Source organism: Haematobia irritans, chromosome 1 (genome assembly GCF_050003625.1).
Source record: "Haematobia irritans isolate KBUSLIRL chromosome 1, ASM5000362v1, whole genome shotgun sequence".
Taxonomy (NCBI): domain Eukaryota; kingdom Metazoa; phylum Arthropoda; class Insecta; order Diptera; family Muscidae; genus Haematobia; species Haematobia irritans.
The window spans coordinates 269,100,796-269,121,157 of record NC_134397.1 but is presented as its reverse complement, the minus strand read 5'-3'; the positions used below and the strand labels follow the sequence as shown (position 1 = coordinate 269,121,157).

At 31.4% G+C, this 20,362-nt stretch overlaps 1 protein-coding gene and 2 long non-coding RNA genes across 5 annotated transcripts in view; all 3 read left to right on the top strand.

Moving 5' to 3' along the window:
- Kul (Kuzbanian-like) overlaps positions 1–6,576 on the top strand; it is a 793,173-nt gene extending 786,597 nt beyond the window's left edge. For 2 of the 3 annotated variants that reach the window (XM_075293591.1, XM_075293584.1), the window contains one exon: positions 605–6,576. In XM_075293591.1, coding sequence (XP_075149706.1) covers positions 605–2,893 — 2,289 coding nt within the window. In that variant the 3' untranslated portion in view covers positions 2,894–6,576. The remainder of the gene's footprint in view (positions 1–604) is intronic. The other variant, XM_075293599.1, reaches the window with a different exon arrangement.
- Positions 6,577–15,203: 8,627 nt separating this feature from the next.
- LOC142219742 (uncharacterized) lies at positions 15,204–15,635 on the top strand. Its single transcript, XR_012717735.1, has 3 exons — positions 15,204–15,220; positions 15,281–15,420; positions 15,507–15,635. It is a non-coding gene; the product is annotated as an uncharacterized LOC142219742 (long non-coding RNA).
- Positions 15,636–18,229: 2,594 nt separating this feature from the next.
- Positions 18,230–19,176, top strand: LOC142219741 (uncharacterized). Its single transcript, XR_012717734.1, has 4 exons — positions 18,230–18,318; positions 18,716–18,781; positions 18,909–18,984; positions 19,079–19,176. It is a non-coding gene; the product is annotated as an uncharacterized LOC142219741 (long non-coding RNA).
- The last annotated feature ends 1,186 nt before the right edge of the window (positions 19,177–20,362 follow it).

Sequence of the window (20,362 nt, the reverse complement as noted above, 5' to 3'; positions counted from 1 at the left end):
TGTGAGCACTTTTAATTTTTGTGTACCTCAATATTATCAGGGTATTTTAACCGCCTAAAAGTATGCATTCATTTTTTTAGTGGATATATCGGGATATTAAATTTCAAGTTTTCAACTAAATGGAGTTAAAAGTAATCTTACACTAGTTAGGATCTAAATTAGCAAAAGTTATTTTACTACGCTATTTAACACATACTGATAAAAATGCGTTTAATTAATAAATTTTTTTTATGAAAAAGCATGCCACAAAATGTGTCACAAGCCACGTTTTATGGCTTGTGACAAATTTTGCCACTTTCTAGAAATTCTCAACAGCAACGCTGTGTGTAACCCAAATGATTTCTGATAAACTCAAAGAAACACACGTAAAATTCAGAACACCAAAATTTGACGTTAGTGGATTTGTCATCGATATCAAAAAAATAGGTGGTAGTTTATTTTTCCCAAATTGATAAATTTTCTTGAAATAGAATGCTAATGGTAGCTTTGGAACCAAAATCGGTAACAATCATAGTAGTCTCCAAATTCTATCAAATTTGTATAAACTTTTAACTAATATGTCATTTTCTCTCTTGTCTTTTCATCTCTCTCTCTCCCTCAACAGATATTGAGCACCAAGCTACTGACGAAACGATCAAATCTAAAACTGAAATCGGTAACGATAATTCACAGCGCCACTACCGAAACCGTTCGCTTACCCGACGACAACAACGGCGTTATCGTTCATACGGCCGTCCGTACAAAAGTTCCCTTCAAAAAGAAGGTAAGAGGCGAACGAACAGCAGCCAATGGTAATAAGAATGCGGGTAAATCATCAACTGCTGCGGCAGCAACAACCGCAGGAGGCGGCGTTATAACCAAGTCATCGAAAGCAAATAATAAAAATTCTCATTCCCATGGCCGTATCACTAAAGTCTCGGCGGCAGCAGCAGCAACATCAGCCGCGGCAATCCCTAATTCCAACGTCAATGATATTAAGAAACCTCCACGAGGTAAAAAGAATCGTGTGAATCAAAGTAAAACTGCTCAAAATGTCATCAATGCTGTGGTGAATGCCGAAAAGGCTGCCAATGCTGCTGAAAATCTCAAGAAATCCAAGAAAAAGAAGCATAGCAAAGAAATCATCGATTATTCATCGCGTAACGGAGGAGGTCTGGGTGGCTCAGCCAATAATCATACGAATACCTTTGGCAAGGTGCAAAAATGGTTGTTGGAATCACCCATAGTAGCTCAACCGCTATCGCATATAGAACACTCGTCCAAGGTGAAGAGTGTCATGAGTAAATCACAAAGTACCCCGGAACGTTTGGTCCAGAAGACCCCCACTAAGAGTAAAAGCATGGGTAATCTATCCAATGAGAAGGTCAAATTGCAGGTGGTCTATAAGCCACCGTTCAAATTTGCTTTGCGCCTTTCAAAGAATACCAAGGTGAAGACGCATGTCATTGGAAACCCAGCAAATACAAAATTCAAACGTCATTCCCGTTCGGATAATAAGCGGGCAAGTGGTTCTCACCAAGTGGATGGTGGAAGTGGAGCCAGTCGATCCCTGGGCGAGAAAACTAAACGAGCAGCCCTTTTGCTACGCTCCAATAACGATGAGGACAATCAAATTTTAACCTTAAATGAACCCAACTATGAAACTTTAAATCCCAAGACAGCTCCTTCCCGCATGGAAAATCCCTTCTACGAGAACCTCAAATTCATACAAACGAATGAGGGAAAACGAAACAGTGATCCTGCCAATTCGACAGAGAGACCCCTTAGCAATAGCACCACCACCAATTCAAACATGGTCAAACGATCGTCTAGCAAATCAAACTTAGAGGTAATGAACTCATCATCGCATCCCTCCACCTCAGCCCACTCCCAACAACATTTCCAGAGGTCGTCGAGTTCTAGTAATCCTTTCTCGGTAGACCATCAAAGGTCATCGCGCAAACTAAGCGACAGCAATGCCGATAATTTGAGTCGCAATTTCGGTAGCACTCAGAATCTAATCAACAACAGTCAGAGTAATTTAAGTAAAACCAAGAAACGCAGTAGTCTCAATCTCAAGTCCAGTATGGCCAAGAATGGCAAAGATCCTCCGGGTGGTCTACATCCAGCCAAACGTAGCAATTCCAATATGAATCTGAGAAGAGATTCCACGGATAATGCCAAACTCTCGCAGGCGAATAGTAAAGTACCCGCTGATCGAGTGGTTCCCCAAACCCATGGCGGTCCAGTGCCGCTGAGACGCAGCATTAGTTCTACGCCACATGCAAATCAAATGCCAGGAAATGCCTTGGCCAAATCATCATCCTCCTCATCGACGCCAGCAGCAACAGCAGCAACGGGAGCACAGCAACTGCCATCGTATAATGCTCAACGAACATCACGAGCTAGTTTTAGTAATATACCCAGAGCTAGTCTTAGTTTGCTTAATGCTGCGGCTGCTGCAGGAGCTGCAACAGCATCCACCTCCTCTTCAAGTGGGGGAAGTTGTAACTCGCCAGGATCTTCGTATAATGGAAATGTCACTAGCAACAGCAACAATGCGTTCAATTTCACTCCAGCCATAGTCTCGGCAACAACACAAGGCGAATCAAGACGCAACCGTACCAGCTTGCCACCACCACCGATTGGCAATAACAGTCATGGATCAACGACAGGACATCAACGTTCTAATTCAGTGAGACAACTTCCCCATAATTATCATCCACCGCCACCACTGCCTGCCACATTTGCAGCGACCAGCAATAACACCAGCACTACCACCATGGCGGGCCCTAACTCTTCGTCGTCCTCCTCCGCCTCCTCCTCCAACAATCATAATTCCAAGACAAATGCCACAGAATTGACTTCGGACTTGGAGGTAATGGTCTCCGACATCGAGAATTTGGTTAGTTAGTCAAAGATAAGCAGAGTCCGTCAAAAGGTTAAATCGTTGGTGGACCGTCTGAATCAATGAGTCAATCGTACGAATTCTTTTTTGCCGGACTTTATCACCTACCCGCCCATCTGATTACGGGGTAGTTGAAATTATGATACGGTCTATACATATAGTTCTACAAATGCCGCCTCACTGCCCCCCATGTTTTTTTCTTTAATTTTTCAAAGAGCTTTTTTCTTGGGTTTACATCCTTTTTACTATACTAACTAACCCATAGTCGCAGGGGAACAAAACGCCACTTATTGCAACCACCCACCATTCATTAAGTGGTTGTTTAGTCCATAAATAAATGGTATTACAACAAATGATATTAACAAATCGAAAAAACAAAATTATTAAATAGCTTAGAACAAATGCAGATAGATTGATACTAGATAAACTATCTTTAGGAATTTGTAATAATGCTGTATATGTTGGTATTGTTGGAAGACTTTATCGCCTCCTCTCCCAAAAAACAAAAAAAAAAAAAAAACAAAGCCCATTTCTCCTTTCTTTTGATTAACGATTTTTGGAACACTTCCTAAAGGAATAATATGTGGATTTGATTACTTTCATGGTCAAGAATTGTCGTCTAATTGTGTTATATTTCCTGTCAGAGAATGAAGCCGCCGAGACGCGGCGCCGATTTCTGTCGCCGCCGACCATGTTTTGCCAGTGGACTCCGCCGCTGAATATGTCGACTAACCTCGACTCAAATTTAGCTGCCCATTAATCAAAAATGTCAGTTTAAATCAGAAAAATTTATTAATAATTGTCGTATTTTTTGACAAAATCTTGATTTTTTCGTCCATAATCAATCAATTCCAGGGTTCTATAATAATTTTACAAACATTTTTATCAGAAATTTTGAATGAAATGTAAATTTGTTTGTAAGGTTGGTTGTACAACTAATCTCGTTAGGTTAGGTTAGGTGGCAGCCCGATGTATCAGGCTCACTTAGACTATTCAGTTCACTGTGATACCACATTGATAAACTTCTATCTTATCACTGAATGCTGCCCGATTCCATTTTAAGCTCAATGACAAGGGACCTCCTTTTTATAGCCGAATCCGAACGGCGTTCCACATTGCAGTGAAACCACTTAGAGAAGTTACCATTCAAATAATTTCAAATTGATTTTATTATGGATAATTGACCGCCGCCGAACAGATATGTTTATATCGGCTTAGCCGTCATACTGTCGCCGCCGGATGCAAAAATTTAGATTCAGCCGCCGCCGGCAAAAATGGGCCGGCTTCATTTTCTGTTCCCTGTTATCATTCACTAGGTTTGCGCTTTATCCATGTGTTTAAATTAGGTATTTTTATTTAGCCTGAAAGTATGCTACTTTGTTTTAAATGATAAAATTAATCATAATAAAATTAATCATAGCTATTACAGAGTTGAAATAAACATTAGCATAGTTTCAGGCTCCTATATTAATTAGCTCAAAGCTTTTTTGCAGTTCATTGTCACATGTTAATTTTTTTGGAGATATAAGGATGTGTATTCTGCCTTTTAACCCTTTCACTACCGAAATAAACCTAATATTAAAACCTTTAATTTTTCTTCTGTTTTTACTTGTACTAACAGCATGTAGAACAAAAATTGACATTTTGAGAACCTAGCTCAATTACTTCAAGAGCTATGTGAAATGTGACCAAATGGCCTTACGAAAATAAGCGCTATTTGGCATATAATATCTTTCACAGTGTGAGAAAAAATACAAAACAGATCCCGTAAAAGTATCTGCTATAGTTTAGAAAGTAGAAAAATTGTCTCAAATTTTCGTATTTTTCGTTTATGTTTAAAGAAGTTTATAAAAATGTATTTTAGTGCTCACCAATATGGAAAATATTTATAGCTTATTTAGATTAAAGCCTCTACTGTAAAATAACATCGAGAAATAATTCGAAACTAAGTGGGAAAATAGAATTTGGTGTCTTTTTCGGATGTCCTCCTAAGTGGACATCGGTAGTGAGAGGGTTAAAAATTTTAAATCATACTTGTAAATTAAAATTCAAATGAGATTGAAAGATTTTGACGGATATCCCTGCACTTCAATTACTAGCTTCTTTGGCGTGGAATTAAGACGAAACTGCATGTTTTTTCAGTGATAGAACACGCTTATGAGAAAGTAAAGACGGTTTTTTGAATTAGCTAGTGAACTAGTTCCAAATTGGTTACTAACAAGATTATTTGTTAGTGCTAATTTTTTCTGGACCCTTTTGGTGTTTTTCATACTCATAAGAATGGTTTTAAGTTTTTCTCTTATTCATTTAAACATTTGTGTTATTCAAAGTAACTTAATTTAAAAGTGAACTTTTTCGAATTTCCTAATATTTAAAGTTCTGAATTCTAATTGGAAAAATTAATAGTCAATTTCTTCCATTAAAAAAAAGTCCACTCTAAACTGGAAAGTAGATTTTATCAAAATTCTGAAAAAATGGAAAAAATGATTTTTTGTAAAGATTGAGTTACATATCATGCGTTAAACCGTGCGCGTTAATGGAAGGGCTGATTGTTTTCAGTTTAAAGCACTCTAACAAAACTTTTACTTTCAAAGAAAATTTAACTCTTCACGGACGGAATTAACGCATGGTATATAAATCTTGACCAATTCTGTATTTAATTCTGCATAGGTGTATTAAGAAATAGTTTAATTAAAAAAATCTTTATCATCTGTCTTACTATATATCTCGAATTGCATATCATTCCTTTAGAGACTGTTACCTTGTCCAAATGAAATCTTGCCTTCATTCAGAATTCGTTTAATTTTAAGAAATTAGCAAATCCTTTCTAAACTTTCAAACAAAATCGGCATACAACATATTAAATCCTTCCCTCAAAATAAGAGTAAAAAAAAGCACCAACCCCAAAATTTTTATTAAAAAAAAGTCTTCAAAAACTATTTTGTGATCGTAGTTTATTTATAATAAATTATTTTTTAAAGCAACAAATTATTAAAACAAGATAATAAAATCTTAAGTCTTAACAAATAAAGAAAAAGATTAAAAACAAAACAAATAAAAAATATTGTAAAAATGTGTAAATTTTTATGTTGTGAAGCTAAAATAAATAACAAAACAAAAACTGCAAATAAAAATTTAACTATAATATAAATTAAAAAACAACAAAACCAATGTGTAAAAACTAACAAAAGAAAAAGCATCTAATGTTTAAGGAAATCATATAATTTGTCAGCATAAATAGCATTAGTTATAATAATTAATTACTAATAAATAAATAATTATGTGTAAAATAACTTTCTCCTCATTTGTTTTATTTTTTTTTTTTAATAGTTTTGACACTTTTTTTTCATTTGTATTAGCAATTAACTCAAAACTAAAACATAGCAAACACAAAAACAACTAATTGGTAATCTACAAAATATAAACTTAAATGAAAATACACACAATCCCAAATAAAAACACCAGCCCCCAATAATGCATACAAATCTGATAAATATAATAAACAAAACAAGAAAAAAAGAAAATTCCACATAAATATCCATAAAAAAATATGTATGAGAAAACGTTTTAAAATGTCTTATGTGTCAATTAATGTATAATATGGTGTAAAATATGAATAAATGATAATCATAAAATACGAAAATAAATGAAAATAAAAAAACAAACTAAATAAATAAATAAAAAATTGATATTCATTGTGTTTCATTTTAAGTGGCAATTATAGCATTTATAGTATAGCTGTAATAAATAAAATCAATCAAATGGATGGTAAGATAGCAAAGAATATTAGATATGTGTTATTCACTCTAGCAAAATTTTATAGACCCTGTACACACAAAAAATATCACCAAAATTTTTCTAATACAAATTTTAATTGAATTCGAAAAAAAAAAATAAAATTAAAAATTTAATTGGGCCAAAAATTTGTTTAATTGAAAATCAAATCACGAAAAGTAATACTATCAATTAACTTTTTAATTGACGTTGGTGAATGATATTATCATTTCTGGAATTTAAGAAATTTTAATTAAAAATTAATTGGATCAATTAATTTCGTAATTGAAGAAAAAAAATATTTTTTCTGCGTAGCTTCCTAGCCTGTATGGCAATATTTCTCAAAATCGGGAGTTTATTGTATATGAAAGTGAACGGAAATATGACAAGATTTTTTTCACAATCAAAATAAGGAGAAGTACGAAATAATTTCTAATTTAATGAGATTGCAATTTTATATCACTTTCTTGCAAAAGACAAAAAGATCGAATTTTCATATTGGGGAAATTGACTAACGGACATTCAATGTTGATTAGATAAAAATCTAGGTATTCGATGGATTATGAGATTTTTGAATATTACTTTTAGGCAGATAAATTAAAATAAATTAAAATTTTATTTCTACGAGTATAGAAAATTTTGTCAAAATTGTATTTCTGTATTAAATTTGGCATTTTTTTTAAATTTTTTTAAGAATATTTTGTCAACATTTTATTTCTATAGAAAATTTTGCCAAAATTTTATTTATATAGAAAATTTAGTCAAAACTTTATTTTTATAAAAAATTTGGCCAAAATTTTATTTCTTAGAAAATGTTTTCAAAATTTTATTTCTATAGAAAATCTTGTCAAAATTTTATTTTTGTAAAAAATTTTGTCAAAATTCTATTTTTATAGAAAATTTTGTCAAAATTTTATTTTTATAGAAAATTTTGTCAAAATTTTATTTTTGAAAAAATTTTGTCAAAATTTTATTTGTATAAAAAAATTTTGCCAAAATTTTATTTTTATAGAAAACGTTTTCAAAATTTAATTTTTATAGAAAACGTTTTCAAAATTTAATTTTTATAGAAAACGTTTTCAAAATTTTATTTCTAGAAAAAATTTGTCAAAAATTTATTTCTATAGAAAATTTTGTCAAAATTTTATTTTTATAGAAAATTTGGTCAAAATTTTATTTGTATAGAATTTTTTGCTAAATTTTTAGTTCTATAGAAAATTTTGCCATTTCTATAGATTTTTTTTTTCAAAATTTCTTTATATAGACAATTAGTTGGACAGAAAATTTTGCTAAATTTTTAGTTCTATAGAAATTTTTTTCAAAAATTCTTTATATAGAAAATTAGTTGGAGAGGAAGTTTTTGCGAAATCTTCCAAAGCATCAAACATTCTACCAATCTACAAAACAGTAAACAATGGACCATGTTTGGTAAATGTATACCAACTGTGGGAACCGTAGTCACCAATGGCAGGGTTAGGTCTGATTTAGTATTAGTCCGATATTTTAAAATCTTTCAGACTAACAGGTTGGCTGATAAGTCCCCGGTCTAACAAAGAAAAACAATTTTTTTGGTCAAAATTCGTTTTTATCATTCAACATAGTTCCCTTCAAGAGCGATACAACGATTATAACGACCATCCAATTTTTTGAAACCATTTTAGTAGTACTGCTTCGGTTTTGCCTCAAAATAGGCCTCAGTTTGGGCGATCACCTCATCGTTGCAGCCAAATTTTTTCCTGCGAGCATCCTTTTGAGGTCTGAGAACAAAAACAAGTCACTGGGGGCCAGATCTGGAGAATACGGTGGGTGGGGAAGCAATTCGAAGCCCAATTCATGAATTTTTGGCATCGTTCTCAATGACTTGAGGCACAGTGCGTTGTCTTGGTGGAACAACACTTTTTTCTTCTTCATATGGGGCCGTGTTGCCGCGATTTCGACCTTCAAACGCTCCAATAACGCCATAAGATAGTCACTGCTGATGGTTTTTCCCTTCTCAAGATATATATATATATATATATATATATATATATATATATATATATATATATATATATATATATATATATATATATATATATATATATATATATATATATATATATATATATATATATATATATATATATATATATATATATATATATATATATATATATATATATATATATATATATATATATATATATATATATATATATATATATATATATATATATATATATATATATATATGTGTGTCCTTTATTTACATATCGTGTATACATGTACAGTAAATCTCAAGATAATCGATAAAAATTATTCCATGCGCATCCCAAAAAACAGAGGCCATTACTTTGCCAGCGGACTTTTGAGTCTTTCCACGCTTCGTAGACGGTTCACCGGTCGCTGTCCACTCAGCCGACTGTCGATTGGACTCAGGAGTGTTGTGATGGAGCCATGTTTCATCCATTGTCACATATCGACGGAAAAATTCGACTGTATTACGAGTTAAGAGCTGCAAACACCGCTCAGTATCATCAACACGATGTTGTTTTTGGTCAAATGTGAGCTCGCGCGGCACCCATTTTGCACAGAGCTTCCGCATATTCAAATATTGATGAATGATATGACCAACACATTCCTTTGATATCTTTAAGGCCTCTGCTATCTCGATCAACTTCATTTTACGGTCATTCAAAATCATTTTGTGGATTTTTTTTTTTGATGTTTTCGTTGGTAACCAACTCTTTCGGGGGTCCACTGCGTTCACCATCCTCCGTGCTCATTTCACCACGCTTGAATCAATTATTGTTGATTTCCCTGGGGCAGAGTTCGGAAACTCATTACAAGCCAAGTTTTTGCTTCCACCGTATTTTTCCCCTTCAGAGAACAGTATTTTATAAAAACACGAAATTCCTTTTTTCCATTTTTTTCACATTAACAAAAGTTGCTTCACAAAAGACGCTCTATCTCACAAACTAATTGACTTACAGACGTCAAATTTTGACACGAATCATTTGAAGGATGGCACTATATAAAACTAATATGCATTTAATACTAGCGACGCCATCTATGTGTCAGACCGGGGACTTATCAGCCAATCTGTTATGTGTTATTCACTCTAGCAAAATGTCATAGACCATGTACATACAAAAAATATCACCAAATTAAAATTTTAATTGAATTCGAAAAAAAAAAAACATTTAAAAATTAAATTGGGCCAAAAATTTGTTTAATTGAAAATCAAATAACGAAAAGTAATACTATCAATTAAATTTTTAATTGGAGTCTTTTAGTTGACGTTGGTGAATGATATTATCATTTCTGGATTTTAAGATATTTTAATTAAAAATTAATTGGATCAATTAATTTCGTAATTGAAGACAAAATAATTTTTTTTTCTGCGTAGCTTCCAAGCCTGTATGGCAATATTTCTCAAAATCGGGAGTTTATTCGATGTTCGGATATTCAATGTTGATTATATAAAAATCTAGGTATTCGGTGGTTTAAGAGATTCTTGAAGAATACTTTTAGGCAGATGAAATTTTTGTACACCTGATAAATGTTTGGTATAAGCATAGACCAATTAAAATAGAGACATACTTTGATAATTCACCATGGCTTTGTTTATTTGCAGTGCGCAGTCATTCCACTCAATTGCGCAGTCAAGTGACTCAATTACTTTTTGGAAAACGAGATTAACCGTACAAATCAGTCGATTTGCATTACAAAAAAGGTGTAAATGTATAGAATTTTATATGCTTTTACAATATTTAGTGTTTCATCAAGAAAACAAAGGAAAGAAAACAAATTAAAGCCAATTTAAAAAAAATCGCTCAATTACAGACGAAAAAGAGCCCTCTACGGTGTGCAGACAAACTACAGCGCTGTGAATTCATACCTTGAGATGTCTATACCTTCCTTGATCTATGGTATAAGTTTGATCATGACAATCAAGACAATTGAGATCCATAACTTCTATAAAAATTTTGTAAAAATTGTATTTTTATAGAAAATTTTGTCAAAAAACGTTTTCAAAATTTTATCTCTATAGAAAATTTTGTAAATTTTTAATTTCCATAGAAAATTTTGTCCAAATTTTATTTCTATAGAACATGTTGTCAAAATTTTATTTCTTAGAAAACGTTTTCAAAATTGTATTTCTATAGAAGATGTCGTCAAAATTTAATTTCTATAGAAAATTTTGCCAAAATTTTATTTCTATAGAAAATTTTGTCAAAATTTTATTTCTATAGAAAATTTTGTCAAAATTTTATTTCTATAGAAAATTTTGTCTAAAATTTTATTTCTATAGAAAATTTTGTTAAAATTTAATTTCTATTAAAATTTGGCAAATTTTTTTTTAGAAAATTTGACAAAATTTTGTTTCTTAGAAAACGTTTTCAAAATTGTATTTCTATAGAAGATGTTGCCAAAATTTTATTTCTATAGACAATTTTTCCAAAATTTTATTTCTGTAGACAATTTTTCCAAAATTTTATTTCTATAGAAAATTTTGTCAAAATTTTATTTCCATAGGAAATTTTGTCAAAATTGTATTTTTATAGAAAATTTTATCAAAACTTTATTTCTACAGAAAATTTTGCGAAAATTTTAGTTCTATAGACAATGTCAAAATTTTATTTCTATAAAAAATGGCAAAATTTTATTTTTATAGAACATTTTGTCAAAATTTTATTTCTATAGAAAATGTTTTCAAAATTTTATTTGTATAGAAAGTTTTTCAAAATTTTATTTCTATACAAAATTTTATTTCTTATTTTTCATGTTAGCCTGATACTGAAACAGACGATTAACGTCCAAATGCATTATATCTTAATTTTACAATTAATTATATTCCGAGCCTTATGAACAAAGTAGATCAAGGAATTTGATCAATAGAACCATTGAAAAGAAAACGCCAGATACAAATCTATGCACGCCTAGACTATACATTTTGTCAAAATTTCTTTATGTAGAAAATTAGTTGGAGAGTAAACTTTTGCGAAATTTTCCAAAGCATCAAGCATTCTACCAATCTACGAAACAGTAAGCAATGTACCATGTTTGGTAAATTTATACCAATTGTGGCAACCGTTATAAGGATACTTGCCAGGATAGTCTTCCAGGATATTAAAAAAAACAGATTAATTCTCCAACGTTATAAATCTTCAAGGATTTTATTTTAACCAGCTTTTTATATAAACTATGTTTCATATAAATTATTACGATGTATTCAGCAACCAGATTTTTTTTTCCAGACCAGACCAGATCAAAAATTCAGACTAGATTAATTTGTTTTTCATTATTCAGAAATATTTATATTATATTGATATTAATTAACCACGTTACTAAAGCAAACCGTTAGTTTTAGAACAAAAATGCATTACCACCATAAGGGCCTATTTTTTTATGAGAATGTGGTAATTTATACAGTGTTTGTAACTATTACTCTGAGATCTATGGCTATCAATACCAGTAAAATCTCTGAGAACTACAAAACTAATACCCTGGAAACTATGGCTATTAACACCAGTAGATGACCTGGGCACTACGGTTAGATGTGTTAGTCACTACAACCCTGAGATGTATGGCTGTAAGACACCAGTACCATCTTTGGGGACTACATCGATCTAGCATGAGTGGTAGCTATGGTGGCTGTTACCGAAGCTATCACAAACTTGCGATAACCGTCCGCACACAACGGCCGCTCAAGCTAGACTAAAATAGTAGTGATGTACACAGCTAGCCGACAGTGATATTGCTTCTTAGGCGAGCGTGGTTTTTGCTGTTTATGCGAGAGTGGTTATTTGTTATGATGTATGTGAGAGATATCTTATGTTGTTGCTAGAAATGTCTCGTATAATTACTCTTAATCTACTACTACTATATACATATATACAATCTATGATACGAATCTCGTATAACAAAAATAAAATAATTCAACAAAATAATTCAGTTGTAGATAAAATATAAATGTTATGAAAACTTCATTACACCGTATGTTAGTCACCAATCGTAGGGTTAGGTTTGATTTAGTGTTAGTCCGATATTTTAGGATCTTTCAGACTACTCTATCTATTGGAACGGCGCAAGTGTTGTACTGAGCAATACTGAAAGTGCAATACCGCTGAAAACTTATTGTGCGGTCGAAACTAAACCTTGACATATCAATAATACATGCAAATCCCAGCAAAACATTTGGAAGTTTTTCTAGAAACAGAGAGAGGGTAATTGCAACTTTTATTTATTTCAAATAGGATTAATAAAAATTATTTAAATTTTATCGAAAAAAAATCTAACGGTGTTTTCTTTTCTGAAAGAAGTGTTTGCCTTCATTTTGTCTGTACACAATGCGCATATTTAAAATGTTGCCAGCAACCTAAAAAAATGATATTATTTTAGTGAGCAGAAAAGAATTCAAAGGAGTAATCTGGGTAATCGCAGCAATCTCGTTTGCTGAAAAATCACGCAATTTGCCTCTACGCTTGGCTCTATTTTCACAACAGAATTCGAAGATTATTCGTTTTTTAGAAAAGAACCTAAAAAATACATTTTCCAGGAAAAATGCAAAAAAGTGCGCATTTTTTACAAGAAAAGAACACCCCATAAATCTATTGTAGAAAACTTAAAAATTTTTGAAAATATTTAGAATCAAACAGAAAAGCATTAAAAAGTATTAAAACTTGAAAAAATATTTATTTGGCAAAATATCGCAAAATTTTCTTAATTCACATCCAACATACTGAATTCGGGTTACACCTTAATAAGTGATGCAAATTCAGTCCAATGGTTGTTGAAACGGTGGACAAACGTCCTGTGACAAGCCCATATTAACCCTTTCACTACCGAAATAAACCTAATGTTAAAAACTTTAATTTTTCTTCTGTTTTTACTAGTACTAACAGCATGTAAAGCAAAAATTGTCATTTTGAGATCCTACTGCAATTACTTCAAGAGCTATATGAACTTGTTCTGGAAACTTGATTCTTGATTTGTGACCAAATGGCCTTACGAAAAGAAGCGTTATTTGGCCTATAATATCCTTCAAAGTGTGAGAAAAAAATACAAAAAAGAACCCGAAAATGTATCAGATATACACGCAAAAAATAATTTTTTCCTCCCAAACGAAATTTTAGACAAACAAAGTTCGTTTCTCATTTGCTTTTCGTTGAAAGGAAGTGTATTTGGTAGAAAAGAATAAACGTTTATTCTTTTCCAGGATGTAAAAACAATTTCATAAAGCCTAACTCAAAAAAAACCGCGGACCATGCAATTTGTAAGCCAACACACTATCCACTGAGCTATGTAGCCGTTATTGTCATCAATAGACAATTACCCATATAAGTTATATTTATATAGCATAGCTTGCGGCGCCCACGAGCCGATTAAACAAAGTTTATTTAACAGAAAAATACATTTATGTTAGTTGGGCACCGTGGAGCAGTGGTTGCTACGTCCGACTTGCATGCCAAGGGTCGTGGGTGCGATCCCTGCTTCGACAAAAGTTTTTTTTTTTTTTTTGTTTTACATATATTCCAGATATGGTCGGAAGATTCCGAAAAAATTTTGAACACTACATTCTACTATATTAAATTTTTACTATGAACTGTAAAATGTGTCTTATTAAAAACCTAAAGTCAGAAAAAAACAGTGTTTGATATCAACGAAATGGACTTTGTTGTTGGTTCAAAAATAACTTTTTTTCTTAAAAAAATAAACATTTTGTAACAAACGAATTTTTTTGGTGATAAAAGTGTATACTTTTCGAAGAAATTCAAAAAACTCTAACAAAAGAAAAACGTTTTCGGTACACGTTTTCCAAAGGTTTTTTTTTTTTCTTTGCGTGTAGTTTTTGTATAAATGTCCATTTACTAGAGACATACAGTAGAAAAATTGTCTCAAATTTTTGTATTTTTCGTTTATTGTTAAAGAAGTTTATAAATATATATTTTAGTGCTCACCAATATGGGGAATATCTATAGCTTATTTAGATTAAAGCCTCTACTTTAAAATATAAATCGAATCTAAGTGAGAAAATAGAATTTGGTGTCTTTTTCGAATGTTCTTCTAAGTGGACATCGGTAGTGAAAGGGTTAATGTCAATTGGCTTCTGCGCCAATTTTCCACCACTCACAACATTTTTAGCGACGCTTTTTTTTTTGCTGGGATATAATGAGTTTTTTTATCCTTTTCACAATGCTAAAAGAACCATTTCAATTAATTTCATCGTTTCAGATTTCTATGCTTCAGCGAGAGGTTGGCAAGAGGAATATTATACACGTACAAAAATATTCTTTAAAATTGAACCAGCGAAATTTTTCCTTGATCTTAACACAATTGTTTATTTATACATTTTAAATTTTCTTTAATAGATTCGTTTCGTAGTTTAGCAGAAATTCGTCAATCTATTGCTTTTACTCAAAAACGAGCTTATGGTACGATACAATATATTACAGTTATTTAAGAGATTTATTTTTTGTACTTTTTCAGCTTTACTAAAGCTTAGAAAAAAATTTACAACATAACATAAAAGATTCCGCATTCGTGTTGCTGCATTAGATGTTATTATTTTTAAAAGTTAGTATGTCTACCACGATGTTTAAATCTTACGAATTTAAATAAAAATTTCCCATTTAGATCACAAGTATAGTTGGTGACGACTGAGGCATTTGTCAATATAATTCAACATGAAGATTTTATTATGGTGTTTCGTACTTCTCCAAATATTAGTTATGGCCGTTGGCAATGAGAAAATTTGCAAAGAAATTAAGGCAACAGTGAGTTATGTGAAAGAAAATCCATATACATTTTAAAAATGTCGACTTAATATTTAAATTCTGTTGTTTTTCTTTTAATTACACAGTGCAAAATACATGCGGATTGCTGTTCAACTTTCTGTTCTCCCAAAAAAGTTTGTCGTAAAAATGTGTACATTTTCCAATGATACTAAAATTATTATTAAATAAATATTTTCTAATTGTTGTCTCATAAAGACCGACACTAACTTGGGGTTCAAAGGCGAAAGTCGAAAATGTTCACTGTTAATTTTCTTATGCCCATGTTCCCAAATCCACTTCTAGGTGAATGTGAATCAATTCCACGATTTTTGTGTCCTACAATCCACTTTCACCGGAATTTTCGTGAAATCACTTGCGAAAGTCTTGGTGAAAGTTGAATTATGTCCAAGATGGGTGTATTTCCGGTTAAAAAAGTACTCGCGTAAAAATTTGAAATGTTTTATATTTTATACATGAGTTTTATTAGAACTGCGTCATTTTTAATTAAAAAAATAATAAATTATAATAATGCCCATGTTCCCAAATCCACTTCCAGGTGAATGTGAATCAATTCCACGATTTTCGTGTCCTACAATCCACTTTCACCGGAATTTTCGTGAAATCAATTCACTTGCGAAAGTCTTGGTGAAAGTTGAATTATGTCCAAGATGGGTGTATTTTCGGTTAAAAAAAAGTACTCGCGTAAAAAATTTGAAATGTTTTATATTTTATACATGAGTTTTATTAGAACTGCGTCATTTTTAATTAAAAAAATAATAAATTATAATAAGTCTATTGATTCCACTTATTTTGATTTCCGCCTTAGTGAATTTTTGGGTGATTTGTGCAACCCAGCTTGTTACAGAAAAGTTCAAAAAAGAACGTGGAATTAAGAACACCAAATTTTCATGTTCATGGATTTGAAGTGAATAGTGGAAGTGGAATTGTGGATTATGGAAGTGGATATCGGAACATGGGTGTAAGTCTTGTGAATGAGAGTGAATGGGATTAAACAAAAATGTGTCGTGTGTGAGGGTGAGTGAATACCAAACCCGTGAATGTGCTTAAGTACAATTTCTTCGAAATCACGCTCACGAAAAAATTCATTCTCACGATAAAATTCACTTCCACGAACCAATTCACATTCACGATAAATTAAAGGCACCAAAAAGATTACACTCACGAATCAAATTTACGTTCACCATTAGGTAAGGTTAGGTGTCAGCTCGATATTTCAGGCTCACTTAGACTATCCAGTCCATTGCGATACCACATTGGTGAACTTCTCTCTTATCACTGAGTGCTGCCCGATTCCATGTTAAGCTCAATGACAAGGAACCTAAGCAGTTCTAATTTTGAACTACACAGAAAAAAAAAGGGTCTCGTAAATTTAAGAAAATTTTTACATTAATTTATTACAAGAATTTTCCAGAATTTTAGTTCATTTTTCGCATCTTCAACGAAAATTAACTACTCGGAAGGAAATTTTACAAATTCTAAGTAGCAATCGTTTAGTTCATGGCCTACAAAATACGATGGAAATTTCCTTAAAAATTTCTTAACTGGTAGTTAAAAATTCGTTTGTCATGCTATAAAACTACTTGTGAAATGTAAAATATTTTGTAAATAATAAGTGCAATTTACTATAAGATTTTTTTGTATGAGAAAATATTTTTTTACGAAAAATGAACTTGAAAGTGGATAGCAATTTCTTACTGACAATTCCTATAGTTAATAATTGTTGGTAAAAAATTACCCAATGAAATATTTTTAGTTCACATGTAATTAAATTTATAGCCATTTTCGTCAAAAATGGTAGATAACATTTCATGAAAATTTTGCAAAGTTTAAGTTAAACGTTTCATCGTTCATAAACTGGTGTGCCTTTACGAATATTATTCTTAGAGTAAATTGTCAGCAGATGCGATGAACTAATGCATAGTACAGAGATCTTTATCGGCATAGTGGAATGTGATTAATGTGATGTTACTTGAGTTTTGTTGTGTATACATGAGCGTGGGGTTGTTTGTTATTTTTGTGCATTTAGTGGTTTGTGTGTGTGTGTGTTTGTTATTCGCGGATGGTTTATTTGGCTGGGTGAGGTGTTGTTTTCAATAAAGGCACATGTGTTTTTGTTGTTGTAGGAATGTTTTGGCTTTGCTTGGTTTTGTTTGGCATGCTTCAGTTGTATAGTTGGCGTTGGCGTGGGCTGTTGCATCTTTTAAGTAAGTATGCAACAAGGGAATATAAAGGCATGGAATATTTTGGAATTTTGAGACATATATTGGTGTTTGTTTATTAAACCTTTTAAATGAAAGTTATTAATATTTTATCGGTAGTTTAGAAAAAAGTTATAACGAATATTGAGGAAGATATGTTGAAATTGAAAGTGTATTGAAATTTTTATTATTCTATGTAAAAAATTAATATTCAATTCCAGATGAATTTGGAAAATTTTTGTTATATCTCAGCGTATAGTTTATTCTTAAATTGGTAAGTATTTTTTTAATATGACTTTCTTTTAAAAATATTTTTTATGTATATTATTATTTGTTAATTAATTTTTTTGGAAACCAGTTTAATGCTTTTCTTTGTTGTAAAAACAATATTTAATTTCAAAGCAACTCCAGATGGATTCGAACAAATAAAAAATAGAGAATTGGTAAGTTTTCTTTTAAAAATTGGCTTTATTTTAACTAGAATATTTACGTTTTTGTGACCTTTTTATCATCAAAATTACAGGTTTTTAATGCCTTATTTTAGTATTTCTTTAATCAAATTTTTTGGAAACCAATGTAATATTTTTAATGAAATATTTAATATTTAATTTCAGAATAACCCCTTAAACATTTGGACAAATTGTTAGTACTCCTTTGCCTGGAATTTAATAGTGAATTGGTAAGGATTCTTTAACTTTCTTTTAGCCCTGGACAGTCATCCTTATTTTGTGTACATTAACAGCCTTTGTCATTTTGACAACGGCTCATTTCAAGACGCTAAAATTTTCATCGTGAGCGAAAAAGTGAACCAAACTTGAGTTTATTTTCTTATTCAATTTGGTTTTAAGTAGTATAAAACAAAAATTCATAAAACGGTCGAATTAGTATAACTTAAATTCACCTTTTCCCAATAGACTAAAATGCATTTTAAATCGAAAATTAAACTACGTGTCGTCATTTTGACAAATGATGACTGTCTAGGGTTATCAAGAATATTTGGTTTTTAATGCATATTATTTTTTTCATTAGATTTTTTGAAAACTTATTTAATAATTTTATTTAATATTTAATTTCAGAGTAACCCAAATAAATTTGGACAACTTTTTATATTTCCCCTCAGCGTACAATTTAATAGAGAATTGGTAAGTTTTATATTAAAACTTTGGCTTTCTTTCAACCAAAATATTTATTTTATTATATCCTTCACATCGATAACAACACAGTTTTATGAGTTTATTGACTACTTCATTATTTCTCTAATTGTTTCAGGTACAAATTTTATGAGATACGTTTTCCAAAGAAAAGTTGAATTCTTTACACCATTTGATAAAATGCCCCAAATATGGTAAGTTACAAGCTAAAATGAAGAATTAAAAATTATATTTCATTACATGGTGTTAATTTTTAAAAATTTTCATTTTTGTTTCCATTTTTTCCAGCAAGATATGTGAAAAAACTACCTACGATGAATAAAAAAAGGATAAGTCAAAATGTCCAAACAGCGGGTTCAAATGAACTACTCTCTGTTCCACGTGGTCGTCATTTTTATTCACAAAAAACATTGTATTAAGAATTTTCATCATAAGTTTTTATAATAAAGTACTTTTGCTTAAAGAAAGTTTAATTTTAATGTATGAAAATTTTCATAATAGTAAAACGGTTTGTTGTTCCTTTAATTATTTAATTTCTCTGTACTGTGGAATGATTGATTTAAAAATAGTTTAGTCGTCGACATTTTAAAGAGACTGTTAACCAATTTTTTTATCGGGTTTCCCACAAAATAAGCAAGTAAACCAAAATAATACTGACTTTTTAACTTGGTAGGGGTATATAAATCTTATGGTGTTGTAAAAATGAACTAAACTACAATGTTATAGATGAACTAAAATTTAATAAAATTGTAAACTAGACAAGTTGAAAAAAATCTTAAGGGCTAAATCATGGTCAATATTACTACAGTTTAGTTCATTGTGCAATGGAAAAGGGTTCACTGTTTTTTCAGTGTATAGAAAGTTTACCACAAATATGTAAGGTTTGTCCAAATGAATGAAAAAAAAGTTCAATAAAATCAATCCATCCATATATGAATTCAATTCAGTTAAATTTTTTCATACTGTAGTAGTACATAAATATAGGAAAATGCTAATTAATATATGGAATGCATTGTACCTAATATCTACGAAAATCACATCGTTCAAACAAATAAAAATGTGGTTGGCGCTATACGAAGTTCAACTTTCTTCACAATGAGTTCATTATACCCTGCGCCACACTGTGGAACAGGGTATTATAAGTTAGTGCATAAAGGGTGATACGGTCCAAACTTGGTCAAGGGAAACGCGTATAAATCGGTGAAATCGTTTATTTAAAAAGTCAAATTAAATTTCTTTTTCAAGTTCGATTAGTATAAAATTCAGGAAAAATATTCAGTTAGGCTTTCGCTTTTCCAAATCCGAATTGCCGGGCCTCACGCTTGACACCTGCCATCAGATTTTGTACAGCCACCTTGTCCACCTTCTTCGCCTCAGAAAGCCAGTTTGCCTTGAACTGCTGTTCGTCCTTAGCAGTTTTTTGGTCTTCTTTAGGTTCCGCTTGACAATAGCCCAGTATTTCTCAATTGGGCGGAGCTCTGGCGTATTGGGAGGATTCTTGTCCTTGGGAACCACCTGCACGTTGTTGGCGGCATACCACTCCATGGCCTTTTTACCGTAATGGCAAGATGC